Source organism: Sinocyclocheilus rhinocerous, unplaced genomic scaffold, assembly GCF_001515625.1.
Source record: "Sinocyclocheilus rhinocerous isolate Xijiao unplaced genomic scaffold, SAMN03320098_v1.1 scaffold2831, whole genome shotgun sequence".
NCBI lineage: Eukaryota > Metazoa > Chordata > Actinopteri > Cypriniformes > Cyprinidae > Sinocyclocheilus > Sinocyclocheilus rhinocerous.
The window spans coordinates 343,331-356,636 of NW_015659001.1; the positions used below are offsets into that span (position 1 = coordinate 343,331).

Sequence of the window (13,306 nt, forward strand, 5' to 3'; positions counted from 1 at the left end):
CGCATTTTATGGACGACAGTTTTTTTAACCTAGAAGAGTACAAGGCTGGCTGTGCACTAAGTTTGGGTATTTTCAGACTTTGCTATGACAATCTGGCTCTTCTGAATCAGAATGTTTTGTTATTAGTTTAAGTATTTGCTATTGCTATTTGCTATTGACTGTTCAAATGCGGAGTGTTCAAATGCGGAGTTTTGCCCAGCGCAGAGTAACGCGTCGTGTGTGTGTGTGTGTGTGTGAGGGGAACAGGGTCACATCACAGGAGAGTGAACTGCCTGTCAGAAATCATAGCACGTCAGCTGTCTTAACCGCGGCTTGTGTACTGCATCATCACTGTGTCTGTCACGCGACTCTGTTGCCCTATTGTTTCAAACAATAGTGAAAGACAAATTCACATATGAGAAATCTGCATTTTGAAAACTTTATTCCAAAACACACGCACACAGCTGTCTTTGCCACACCATGTCTTGTATAATCATGTTGGAAGCAAGTCATTACATAACCAATGTTCATTTCCCTCACATTTTTTGCATAAGATTTTAAAGAAAAAACCCATTGCACGTCTGGAGAGAAAAAATGCTAGTGTGTGTCAGAATGCAAGAATCAGCGGAACGCCCTGGAAACCCATCTATCATTACATCACATGAATTTCAGAGAGAATTCCGGCCTGTCAGTTTCATATAAACACTTACAACCTGGATGGACTGAATTGGTTTGTGTCACGGGGCCAGATTTCCGTCAGCTTTGAGTACATTGTGTAAAACCCTTGAACGATGACTGGTGTCACACTGAGACTCCAGCTGCTTTGTAAAAATTAGATTTTACAGTAACTCAGACTAACATTCAAGCTTTCCTTAAACATGCCACTGCATCACAGTGTAGTTGAGTGTTGAAGCGTTCAGGATTCATCAGCACTAATAAAGACAAAATCACAATATGGAAAGAATTATATTCTCTCCGCAAAAGCTCCTTTATCACACTAGAGGAAACAAACTGTCTCTCTACAGTACATACTTAACATGCCTTCTTGCATTCTTGGAGATAACAAACCTCATTATTCAAAAGCCTAGTTCACACAGCCAGCAACATTTCAAACATTTCAAGTTAGCTTTTGGATTTATTATGTTGGGAAACACAACTGCCATGTCCACACTGACCAAACAAACACCAACATGGTTAAACACAGCACTGATCCAATGAAAACAAACAACTATTTGGTGTTCTCTCAGCCTCCAGCTCCGCCATCACAATATTTGACCTGAAAGAGAAAACTGACTGTACTTGAAGTGTGTTATAAATTGCGACATCTTGCAACGCAACACCAAATTGATGTAGAACCTAGAAGCATTTGCTTGCGTAGAGTATGCTGTAGACCGTCTCTAACAGGTCTAGCCATGCAGACATGTGGCACCTCTTTACATTATTGCTTGGACAACTGGGACTTCTACGAGTGATCTAGACATGTACTCTAACTCCTAGAGTAAAGGTATATTCATACTCTGATATATTCTTCGTATATTAGGAGAAAACCTGCCACATTGTGTGCAAGATTTTAAAAAGCACACTGAAATCGAGAATATAAGTTATGACGGTAACAGCAGGAACAATGTACGAAGCTCTTGAACGTCCTGAGAAGAAAAGCAAAACGATGGTTGGTTTTTAGGTGTGTACATCTGATGTTATTAACACTCAATGTTAATTTTTAAACAAATTGTCCATAATATCCAGTTTCAGATCATGTAGTCATTGTTTTTGTCAGTGTGAACATCCCTTTAGCTTGAATGGGAAGATAATGGATAATCAAACTTCATGCCTTAATCTATATCTAATTCTCTGCAAATGAAATGATACAATCTATCGTGAGAGGTAGGAGAAGGAATTGTCTGTTCCCACACTTGTAGAAACAGGATTTCTTCAGCATTGCATCTACGTCCGAGCGAGTGATGCTGGGTTAAAAAAAGCAGGTCTGTCAGACATCCCAACACTAGATGAGATGAAGCGCTCCTTAACATGATCTGAGATCAATGTTCATCTTTGAATTGGGAGTCAACTTCTTGAAAGTCAACGTCTTGATCCAATTCGTATGCTCACTGTTGTCTGACAGAGCTCTGGTTGGTGCTCTAGGTTTTGTAGAGATGAGGTGAGACTTGAATCTTATCACTATATTACAGTTTTAGAGTCCGACTTTGTCCTTTTGAGTCCCATTCAGATCTGCATAAAAAGACGTTCTTGTCTGTTAAATTGGTGTTGAGTTAACAGTCCACAGCTCCACCGTCAGGCAGATTCGCTCTCTCTTTCTGTCTGTAGCCGTTTGGAACAAGTCCTCCCGTATCTGCCGGGACGTCGAGAGAGCTGCCAAAAGGATAGACGAGCTATGAAATGTTGCCGAAGGAAGCTGTAAAGAGAGAAAAGACAAGAGAATAAAAAAAGAGCATAAATGATTCATGCATGTGATTGCAGGAAATACATGTGGAGACGGGATGTGCATCACAGAACCTCTCTTGTTAGACATTTACTCACTATCCATGGATTTAGCTTCTTATCTATTAGATCCCTTTGTACCTTCATATTCTCCCTTCTAATACTTGTCTTATGAGGGAGAAATTCAGAGCTTTAAAAACACTCATAAATGTGTATCATGTGCACACTTCAGATCTGAAGGCTGTTCCCAAAGGCAGCAGCAACGTTATACTGCCTTTATAGATGCCTTCCTTTGTACACAATCCTAATTCACCATCAAACTCTATTTCATTTATACAAAAAAAGTACAGTTAAAGTTTGAACTCTAATTAAAAGAAACTATTTTGCCCAATATTTCAGTATGCAATATTTTAGGCTATTTAAAGTATAGCCTATCTAACAAGGCAAGTAAGTTCTTAGTTATGCCCACAGGCAGACAAGAGATAAAATAGTGACGGGAGAAACTGAGCTTTTCAAAACTCTAAATCAATTAACTCATATAAGTTAAAACCATTAGACACTGATTTATGGGTTCATCTTTAGATCAATGTCTCCTTGCATTAAATCATTGAAAGTACAAAAGTTTTGAAACAGTATGACCTAATTAAGCCTGGTTTGCTGAAATCATGCCAGAATATCTTAGAAAGCCGATAATGCCAGAATATCTTAGAAAGCAGGGTGGCCGATAGTAAATAACACATGCATAATTTATGCCATGAAATGTACAGTATATTTATTTTACATAATATTTCATCAGAAATAATTAAAACTTGATCGAAAAAATAAATCTGTAAAAATAAACAGATTCCAACTGTAAATCTGTAATCCTTTTTTTTTTTTTTCAAATAAAGAAGTTGTTAAAAACACATAAAAAGTAAGTAAACTCCATAACCATGCACTGAGTGATCTGGTAAGTTTGTGTGCAGTGGGAATAATAATATGTACTTTTGTACTAATATGTAGCCTACATATTAGTACTAACTTACGTACTAATATGTACTTTTTCTATTTGTCAAAATTACAATAATTATTTCAATTATTCAGATAATTATTTCAATAACATACACTGCCAAAATAAATGTATAGCTTCTTATGCTAAAATGACAATGCATTTTGTCTCATTTAATTGATTTTACATTTAACTGACTCCCATTTGTACAGTCGCCTATTACGCATTGCAATTTCTTCTATTCGTAATTCTAGGAGTGATCCATTTTTTTATTATTTTAAATGACTTGTCAGTATTATTTGTGTGATGCTGATTATTTGTTAGTTGCTGTCTATGGGATTTCAACAGTCAGTCAGTTAGGAGGATACATTAAAAAGACAGCCACCCATGTAGGTGTAGCATAGGCATTAATCTCCTCAGGTTTTGGAAAATAGTCCAAATCTGGTTTGGATATTGTTCTAATTTAATTTGACTAGGGTGTACTTCTTAGAAAAATGCTTTAGATGCAAGTAATTCTTACACTCTAAAAAATGCTGGGTTAAATACAACCCAGTGCTGGGTAAAATAGGGGGTCAAAACAACCCAATTGCTGGGTTTGTCCCTATTTTACCCAGCACTGGGTTGTATTTAACCCAGCATTTTTTAGAGTGTAAGATTCAGATGTGAAGCAACCATCATTCATACGTGAAGTGCTGCGGCGACAGACCGCCCAGATGTTGTTTGAGAGTTTGAGTGGAGCTTGTCTTGTGGTAGTAATTAACATAACTCTCCAGAACATCATGGTGTGCTATATTTCTTATCTGTCACCAGCAGAGAGTGTTATCTGAGAAAAATGCAGGAAGGATCTTTTCATCAAGGGTAGAAACAAAAAGGACTAGACAAAATGAGATCATATCGGAAATACATTATAACTGTAGCAGCCGGCTGTCTACTGGAAACACTGCATGATTTATTTATTTCTTTATTTTTTGATATGCAATCAGTTTGTAGGGATTGTAAAAAACACCGATTGCAATTTAGAGACGTGTTTCTTCCAGCCCGGGCAATCAATGATAGTCTAGTTCAATCTGACCAGAAAGAACGTATGAAAATGAAAGAAAGAAAAGATAAGAGTACAATGGAAGGAACAATTTAAATCGCTGAACAATGGACAATCAGAGACAAGCGCATTTGAGGAAAGGAACAGGTGGCGTGCTTTGTGCTGCCGTGACATCAAATAACACCGTGCCAAAGCTGGTGAAAGTCAGAATGATTGGTGAATGTGTCGTCTGCCGCACAGCCTCTGATGAAGACACCTGATTACTGGTGAAGGTAAAGACGTCCGACTATGAAAAACATTTAGAATGGAAAGAGTGAGACCAGAGGGAGGGAGGAGGGGAAGAGTTAAGACAACCCAATTTCAGTGGAGAACAGTGTTCAAATTATACCAAAGCTTCCATTAAGGCCCGGTATTAGGAAGACAAAAAGTCTGAAAAGTGTTTAACCCTTGTCCTGCACTGAAAATCCTTTACCTAATTTGGTGTCCCCAATTAAAAATGACTGGCCTTTTTTAAAAAATAGCTTGTATATATCTCATTATGCTATATTATCACCAAATCTTGAATTCAGTCTTTTTGATTTTTTTTCAATTAGCACAGGTTTTGTATTTCTTTTTGGAACTGATCGATTGTAGGCTTCATTGATCTGAGCTTATGAGGTGGGTAATTTTGACAAAGTTCACTCAAACACTGAGGTGCATAAGCTCAGATCAATGAAGCCTAGAATCAGTAAGCTCCAAAAAGAAATACAAAACCTGTGTTGAAAAAAAGTTGAAGTTGAAAAAAAGATTGAATTCAATATTTGGTAATAACATAGTATATTGAGAAATTGGTAACACTTTATTGTAAGGTGTCCTTGTTACACGTTACATGTACTTACTATTACAATTACTATTAATTATGCATAATTACATGCAAGTTACCTTAAGCCAAACCCTAATCCTAACCCTAAGCATAGAGTAAGTACATGTAGTTAATTAATATTACTCAGTACTTAAATGTATAATTACACTGTAACAAGGACACTTTAAAATAAAGTGTAACAGAGAAATTTATAAGCAATGATGCAATAACATTAACTATAAGTTTGGGGGAAAAGAAAATTTTCTCTGGGTTAAAATGACTAACAAAACACATATATATATATATATATATATATGTATGTGTGTGTGTGTGTGTGTATGTGATGTATAAATTTAATAACACAAAGATACATTTCACATGTCTTTTAATCTGATGTGCCACTGCTTCATGCTACTGTACATTCTGATTGAACAGACATTTTTCATTATGTTTTTCTTTCTAAAAATACTCACATCTGTTTCTTTTCATTTTCCATGTACATAATGAATGGATAACTATGGAAACCTAGGATTTGTTTTTCCCCCATGCTGAACCTTGCCCTTCATCTGGAACTTTCCATGAACAGGACACAAAATAGGGTCTGAAATTTATAGTCAACACTAAGGGCTCAATGAAAGGAGATGCTTGACCTTTAGAAAATGCCTAGGCAAACCATGCCTAAATACTGTTAGAACACTTTTATTTTCTACCAGTAAAAATTAAATAAACATTATTATTAGAACAAAATGTGTGGGTGTGTGTGTGTATATATTACGAAAAAAAACGAAATAAATACATTTAAATTATCTTTTTTTTATTAACATCTTTATATCTTCTAATATCATATCTTTTGTAACATGGAGTTTGACAAATGCAGTCAACACGACAGCCTGTGTAAAAATATATTTATGCTGTTCAGCAAAAACATGTTCATTTTAAGGAATGTTCAATTTACCAGCACAGCATTCTGAAATGACTCAGGAGTTTTATTTTTGGGTGAACATTTCCTTTAAAGCTAAAAAAAAGAGAAAGAAACATGATGAAAAATGTGCGTTGAGTAGCTTGTTGTGGCAGATGTTTGGAAAGGCCTCAGGATGCTCTCCTGATGGAAACAGGCATATGGAGGAGACAAGCTGATTACGCTAGCGGATGTCTCAGGGAGTTTGTGTGGGTCGCTCTGCTCTAAATGAAGCGGAGTCTCAGAGACTTCCCGTCGGGTTCACAGCGTTAGCTACATCAACATTTAATTGGTTTGTTGAAGACTTATTATTTCTCCGAGCATCACAAACCTGTCTCGTTTAACAAAAAATCATTTCACATTTGATATTCGGTTTGATATGTCTTCTCTCAGATCTTCATTTTGTGGTATGAAATGAAACACTAAAGCCTTTCGATTTTACAACCCTCCTAAATAGCACACAAGCAAAGTGCATTACAAAGCACGTTAAAAATTAATTGAAACATCATGCATTCATTTGTATGAATCCTTTTCAGGAAAAACATCTATGCAAGATTAGTGTTTAAATACACGCATGGAGCTTGAGTGACGTCCAAAACGTGACAATGAAACTAAAAAAAGGATGTTTCCATGCAACTGACTCGCTTTGTTAACTGGAACAAACGGTTGCATTGTTTGCTATGATGAAGCAGTGGATCACAGGTTTTTCTCTTCTATTTGTGTGAGATGTTTAAGGCTATTACAGTTGGACGATTGGGTGGTAATTTGGAGAAGACGTAATAAGGTTTGGTGTTTCAGTAGAAACAGCAATTATAGTGTTGGGAGAATCTGCCTCGCTCTCGGCTAAATTGCTTCGGTGAGAGGAAGGAGGAGGGTTCGGCGAGGGATGAAGAGGGCAGAATTACTTAGCCTTACTGGGAACCAAAAGAACAAAGCAATTTAGAAGAGTACAGAGGCAACATTGCAGAGGATAAATACCAGATAGCAATTGGACTGAAAGGTCAATCTACACCTCCGAGTTACTCATGTGAGCGTTATGAGCTTTAACAGAGCAGGAGAAGTCCAGTCCAGAAATCCTCTGAAGGGTATCAAGCTGATTGTTAAAGGGGTCATATGATGCGATTTCAAGTTTTCCTTTCTCTTTGGAGTGTTACAAGCTGATTGTGCATAGATAAGATCCCTGAAGTTGCAAAGACTAAAGACTCAAAACCAAAGAGATATTCTTTATCAAAGTTAAGACTCTGCCACGCCCCCCTAAAACGGCTCATTCTAACACGCCCCCACATATCTACCCCACTATGTGGAAATATTTGCATAATCCCGCCGCAAATGTGCACGCAAAGAAAGAAGGCATGGTGTCAGTAACCGCAGTTAGTGTTGAAGCAGCCATGTCAGGGAGACACTGTAGTATTTGAAAAATAATGTGTTTTTTTAACATTAAAAGCATGTCAACATATTCTGTTACACCAAATACACAAAATAATGATCTTTAAAAAAGCATCATATGACCCCTTTAATAGACAACGTGAAATTATTGGGCAGAAGACAGAAAGCTATTACCCTCAGTGATATCCTGTATATCGTAAATTACTACATTGATATATTTGTACTGATAAATGAAACCATATTTGTTGGAGCACTGGTACGTGAGTTGCACAACACATAAAAGTAGCTGTTGTGTTAAAGCAGACATTGATTCATCACGTAAAGAGTTGGGTCGTGTCCTGAACCCATTCCCCCATCTCTCGCTCCACTTTCCTGTTAAATCTCTGTTGTACTGGTAAAGGAAAAAGGTCCCTAAATAAATAATTAAAAAATGAACGATACATAATTTAAGAATTTTAAAATACAATTTTAAGAGTATATGATGTCATCTATGGTTCAAGTTTTAAGATCAGTGATATTTTTTGTAATAAATTAATACTTCTATTCAGCAAGGATGCATTAAATTGATAAAAGTGAGTAAAAATAGTTAAACCGTTTTATGAAAAAATGTTTTAAAAAGAATCCCAGTTTCCACAAAAGTAAAATAGCACAACATTGATAATAATAAGAAATGTTTCTTGAGCAGCAAATCAGCTTATCAGAATGATTTCTGAAGGATCATGTGACACTGAAGACTGGAGTAATGATGCTGAAAATTCAGCTTTGCATCACAGGAATAAAATACATGTTAAAATATATTCAAATAGAAAACATTACTTTAAATTGTAACATTTTTTACCGTTTTCACTGCATTTTGATCATAGTTATACAGCCTTGGTGAGCATAAGAGATTTCTTTTAAAACATTTAAAAAATCCCAAACCTCCAAATCCCCCCCAAAAATCCCCAAAAGAATTCTAAACAATATTGTAGCTACGTCTCTTTCACGTCATGGTTTCTAGTATCAACACATTAAGAGTATCAGCTAAATGCACATGCACATATAGGTTATCATAATAATAGGCAGAAAAAAGAGGGACAAAAAGCAAACCAATCAGAACATATTACATGTTCAAATAGAGTTATGTGAAGCAGAATTTTGGACCAATGATGTTTCACAGTGGGCGTGGCTGTCAAATCTGCCCAGTAACCATGCGATAAAGTTTCTTCAGAACTTTTTTTCTATTTGACAGAAGAAAGTCAAACAGGTTTGTAATGAGGGTGAGTAAATGATGACAGAATGACTGAATGTACACTTTTGGTTGAACTATTACTTTAATTTCCAGAGGCGGACAGTAGTGAAGTATTTTTACTTTACTCAAGTAAATTTAAAAAGTATCTAGTTTATCAGAGTGTTTTTCTTTGGAAAACTTTACTTCACTACATTCCAAAGCATAATGTCATACTTTTTACTGCACTTCATTTCATAAATAAAAGTTGTTGTTTGTTTTACCTTTAATACTTAAGAACATTAAAAATCTAGTACTTTCTTGTACTCAAGTAAATCTTTGAATTACTTTTACTTGAGTAAAAGTAAGAAAGTAATAGATTTCTAATGTAATTAAGTATTAAATTATATTTAATATGAAACGTAGTGCAGTAAAAAGTACAATATTATGCTTTGGAATGTTGTGAAGTAAAGTTTTCTAAAGAAAAACACTGATAAAGTACAGACATCTGAAAAGTACTTTTACAGCAGAGTAAAAATAATTCACTACTGTCCACTAAACATAAGCTATTGCAAACAAACATTTATTAAAGGGACAGTCCACCCAAAAATGAAAACGAAACCGTTTTGGCTCCCATTGTAGGTTTTGTCCATACAAAGGGATTCAAAGGGAACTGAAACTGTTTGGTTACCAACATCATTTAAAATATCTTCTTTAAGGTTCCACAGAAGAAAGCAAGTCACACAATTTTGAAATGATGAGGGTGAGTAAATGACAGATATTTGGGGGTGATCTGTCCCTTTAATTTTCAACAACAGAGAGTCTAATTCATCTAAGTAAGGTGTTGCTATGCAGTTTGATGGGAAAATGGCATACCTTGGGACATGACTTTGTACAATTCATTATTGTGTGACAGCGGTAGAGGGAGAAAGGGTCCTGTAATTTGGACAGACGCTCTTCTGTAAAGTCATCACGAGAGTCAATCATCCACCTATACGCCTGAGAATTGGGTAGAAAACAGCAAAGATGTGAGGCCAAAGATGTAAAACTCAATGCTGATCCAGACCAACCAAGACTTAACTGGTAGATTTATTTTTGTAAAATCAATAAACAAACAATGATAAATGGCTGTTTATTGACCATATAAGCAGTGTTATAAAGAGAAAAATAAATACCTGCATGAGCACAGCTGGACCAAGGTACTTGTCTCCATTCCACCAGTAACTAGGGCAACTAGTGCTGCAGCATGCACACAGAATGCATTCATACAGGCCATCCTATGAGCATGTTTTTAAAAAAATCATTAGCAAAAATCACAATCACCCTTCACACTGAGAGAATCAGCAGAGTGTCTCGAACCAGCTTTTGACGGTCCTCGATTGACTGGAGGTACTGCTCTTTTCCCCGCTTTGATTCGTCCTTCTTTTTCAAATAGGGCTCGATGGACTTGTACTGTGCATAAAAGTTGCTCATATCCTAAAAAAAACAGGAAATATGAGTGTAGGATAAGTTTGAAATTTTAGGTTTATTCTATTTGACAAATAAACAGAGGCGGACAGTAACTATATTTAATATGAAACGTAGTGCAGTAAAAAGTACAATATTATGCTTTGGAATGTTGTGAAGTAAAGTTTTCTAAAGAAAAACACTGATAAAGTACAGACATCTGAAAAGTACTTTTACAACAGAGTAAAAATACTTCACTACTGTCTGCTTCTGTTAATTTCCAAGTTAATCAGACACACAAAACCCTTTTTCATAAACACCAAAACACTCGCCACTTCAGTTCTTCTACATCAACTTTATCCAAATTAGCAAATTAGCAAATTAGCACGAGAGCACAATTCCAAAACAGCACCGATGGGTGTGGAAATTTTCGCGGGTGATTTACTAACAACGCGCAAATTAAAGAACACAAACGCAACATCTCATTTACATATCGACCAACGCAATATACCAAGCGCAGCGCAAATTAGCGTAGTCGCAAATAAATAATAAAGAAATAAAGAAGCCACAGCTACGTCGAAAAGAACTGAAGGCCAAAAAATGAAGGTTTGCTAGAAGTTTTGATAGACCTGGTATTGCGTACCTCATAGTTGAGGGTTCCAAGTCGTCTTTTATTTCCTGAAGCAAATTAAAAATAACATGGCTTGGCAAACGATATGTTCAGATAATGTGTTCTTCTGGCATTCCAAATATATTAATGAGGAAAAAAATCCTCTCCCTTCTACCACACGCTCTGTTCTCTGCGCTGCCTCCTCCTAGCAACAATAATTGCAGCCATTTCAAGCGCAAAATAGTTTAAGACATGCTTTTTTTCTGTTAATTTCCAAGTTAATCAGACACACAAAACCCTTTTTCATAAACACCAAAACACTCGCCACTTCAGTTCTTCTACATCAACTTTATCCAAATTAGCAAATTAGCACGAGAGCACAATTCCAAAACAGCACCGATGGGTGTGGAAATTTTCGCGGGTGATTTACTAACAACGCGCAAATTAAAGAACACAAACGCAACATCTCATTTACATATCGACCAACGCAATATACCAAGTGCAGTGCAAATTAGCGTAGTCGCAAATAAATAATAAAGAAATAAAGAAGCCACAGCTACGTCGAAAAGAACTGAAGGCCAAAAAATGAAGGTTTGCTAGAAGTTTTGATAGACCTGGTATTGCGTACCTCATAGTTGAGGGTTCCAAGTCGTCTTTTATTTCCTGAAGCAAATTAAAAATAACATGGCTTGGCAAACGATATGTTCAGATAATGTGTTCTTCTGGCATTCCAAATATATTAATGAGGAAAAAAATCCTCTCCCTTCTACCACACGCTCTGTTCTCTGCGCTGCCTCCTCCTAGCAACAATAATTGCAGCCATTTCAAGCGCAAAATAGTTTAAGACATGCTTTTTTTGGTCAAATAATGGCGCAAATGCCAGTAATTTGACGAGCGCAAACGTTAGTAAAATGCGTTGCGTGATTCATTTTAATACTCTCCTCCTGTAAATTTTGCGTCTGAAAGGGAAACTCCTACAAATGCATATTCAATAAGGTCAGGTGCAAAAATAACGGTGTCCACGCCTTTTCGGCGCTAATTCGTCACTGCGCATCTTTAGTAAAAACTGACAGTACAATTTTAATGCCAAAAGACGGTTAGTAAAACTAGCTGTTAGTAAAACTGGCCCTTAGTCCCTTCTATGGTCATACTGGCTTTCACGTTTTTCACCCAATCAATATTTCATATTTTCATTCATGCCAACTGAATCAAATATGACAGGCTGCTATTGACGGCCTCTGTTTAGACGTCCAGTGGAAACCCTGCTGGCTGAGAGACACATCTAAGAATAAACTCAGATAAGCTGTGTCCTCCAGCCGTGCCTAACAGTCTCCAGGAGCCAGACTTGACACGCTCTGACAGGTGACGACAACTATCAGAAACAAACTAATCAGCATTGACGGCACTTTTATTTGACTGTCCTCCTCTCTCGAACACCCTTCACCTGTTTGAACCCTCACCCAGGTCCTCTGAACCTCAGGTGAGGATTTTTTCTCTGGGTGGCTCAATTAGATGCCTTTATCAAAGCACGGAGACCAGGAATTGGTGAAGTGTTAAATTAAATTTGCCCCCTAAGCTGTTGGTAGAATTCCCTGACAGCATTTAAATGGTCTCTAATTCCCTTTCCTTGTTAATGTGGGGTACACTGGGCTTTGACACTTGCTGAGGCGGGAGTTCTGAGGACGCGTCTGCTCCAAGGACACCCTCACACTTTGTGTCTTCAACTATGGGTTGTCCTTTGAAACTTTGAAAGTTGTATTTAAGTGAGCTTTAAAAAAAGAGAAACATATAGCTCATTGTATCCCAAAAGACCGAATACCTAATAACAGAGATATTTGCAGAGAATTATATATGCGTATGTGTGTGTGTGTTTTATTATATACAACAGTGATTTCTTGTCCCTAAATTGAATTGGATGATATATTATATTATATTATATTATATTATATTATATTATGTTATGTTGATGGCCTACAGCCATATCACACTGCTACAAGTGTGATATTGCATTTATACAACAGTTCGACAGGACATGTCGAACTAGAACAAACCTCACTGGTTCTCGCTCGTGACGCACGCACATTTCTTCTTATTATGGTTTTAATGGCAGCTGAGCGGGCACATTTGAGCGTCTTCTTTTCCTTTTAATGGCGGTTGGCAAACACACTTGAAGGCACATACCGCCACCTACTGCACGACACCGGCATGACAGCTGACATAAAATAAGGATCGGGCTTAGGAGAGCCGATACCGATCAGTTAAAAAATGCTTGATTGGCCCCGATCCCGATCCTTGAGATCGGCTCAGGACATCCCTAATTTACAGATACTATGGATGTTCATTTCGGTTATTTTTCCTAACTGACAACCGACGCTCGTTAACCGATTATTAACCGTTAACCGACAAGATTATT

At 36.8% G+C, this 13,306-nt stretch overlaps 1 protein-coding gene across 1 annotated transcript in view; it reads right to left on the reverse strand.

Moving 5' to 3' along the window:
- Positions 1–427: 427 nt before the first annotated feature.
- Positions 428–13,306, reverse strand: part of LOC107723130 (sterile alpha motif domain-containing protein 10-like) — an 81,860-nt gene continuing 68,981 nt past the window's right edge. The window contains exon 5 of the mRNA XM_016531657.1: positions 428–2,392. Coding sequence (XP_016387143.1) covers positions 2,370–2,392 — 23 coding nt within the window. The 3' untranslated portion in view covers positions 428–2,369. The remainder of the gene's footprint in view (positions 2,393–13,306) is intronic.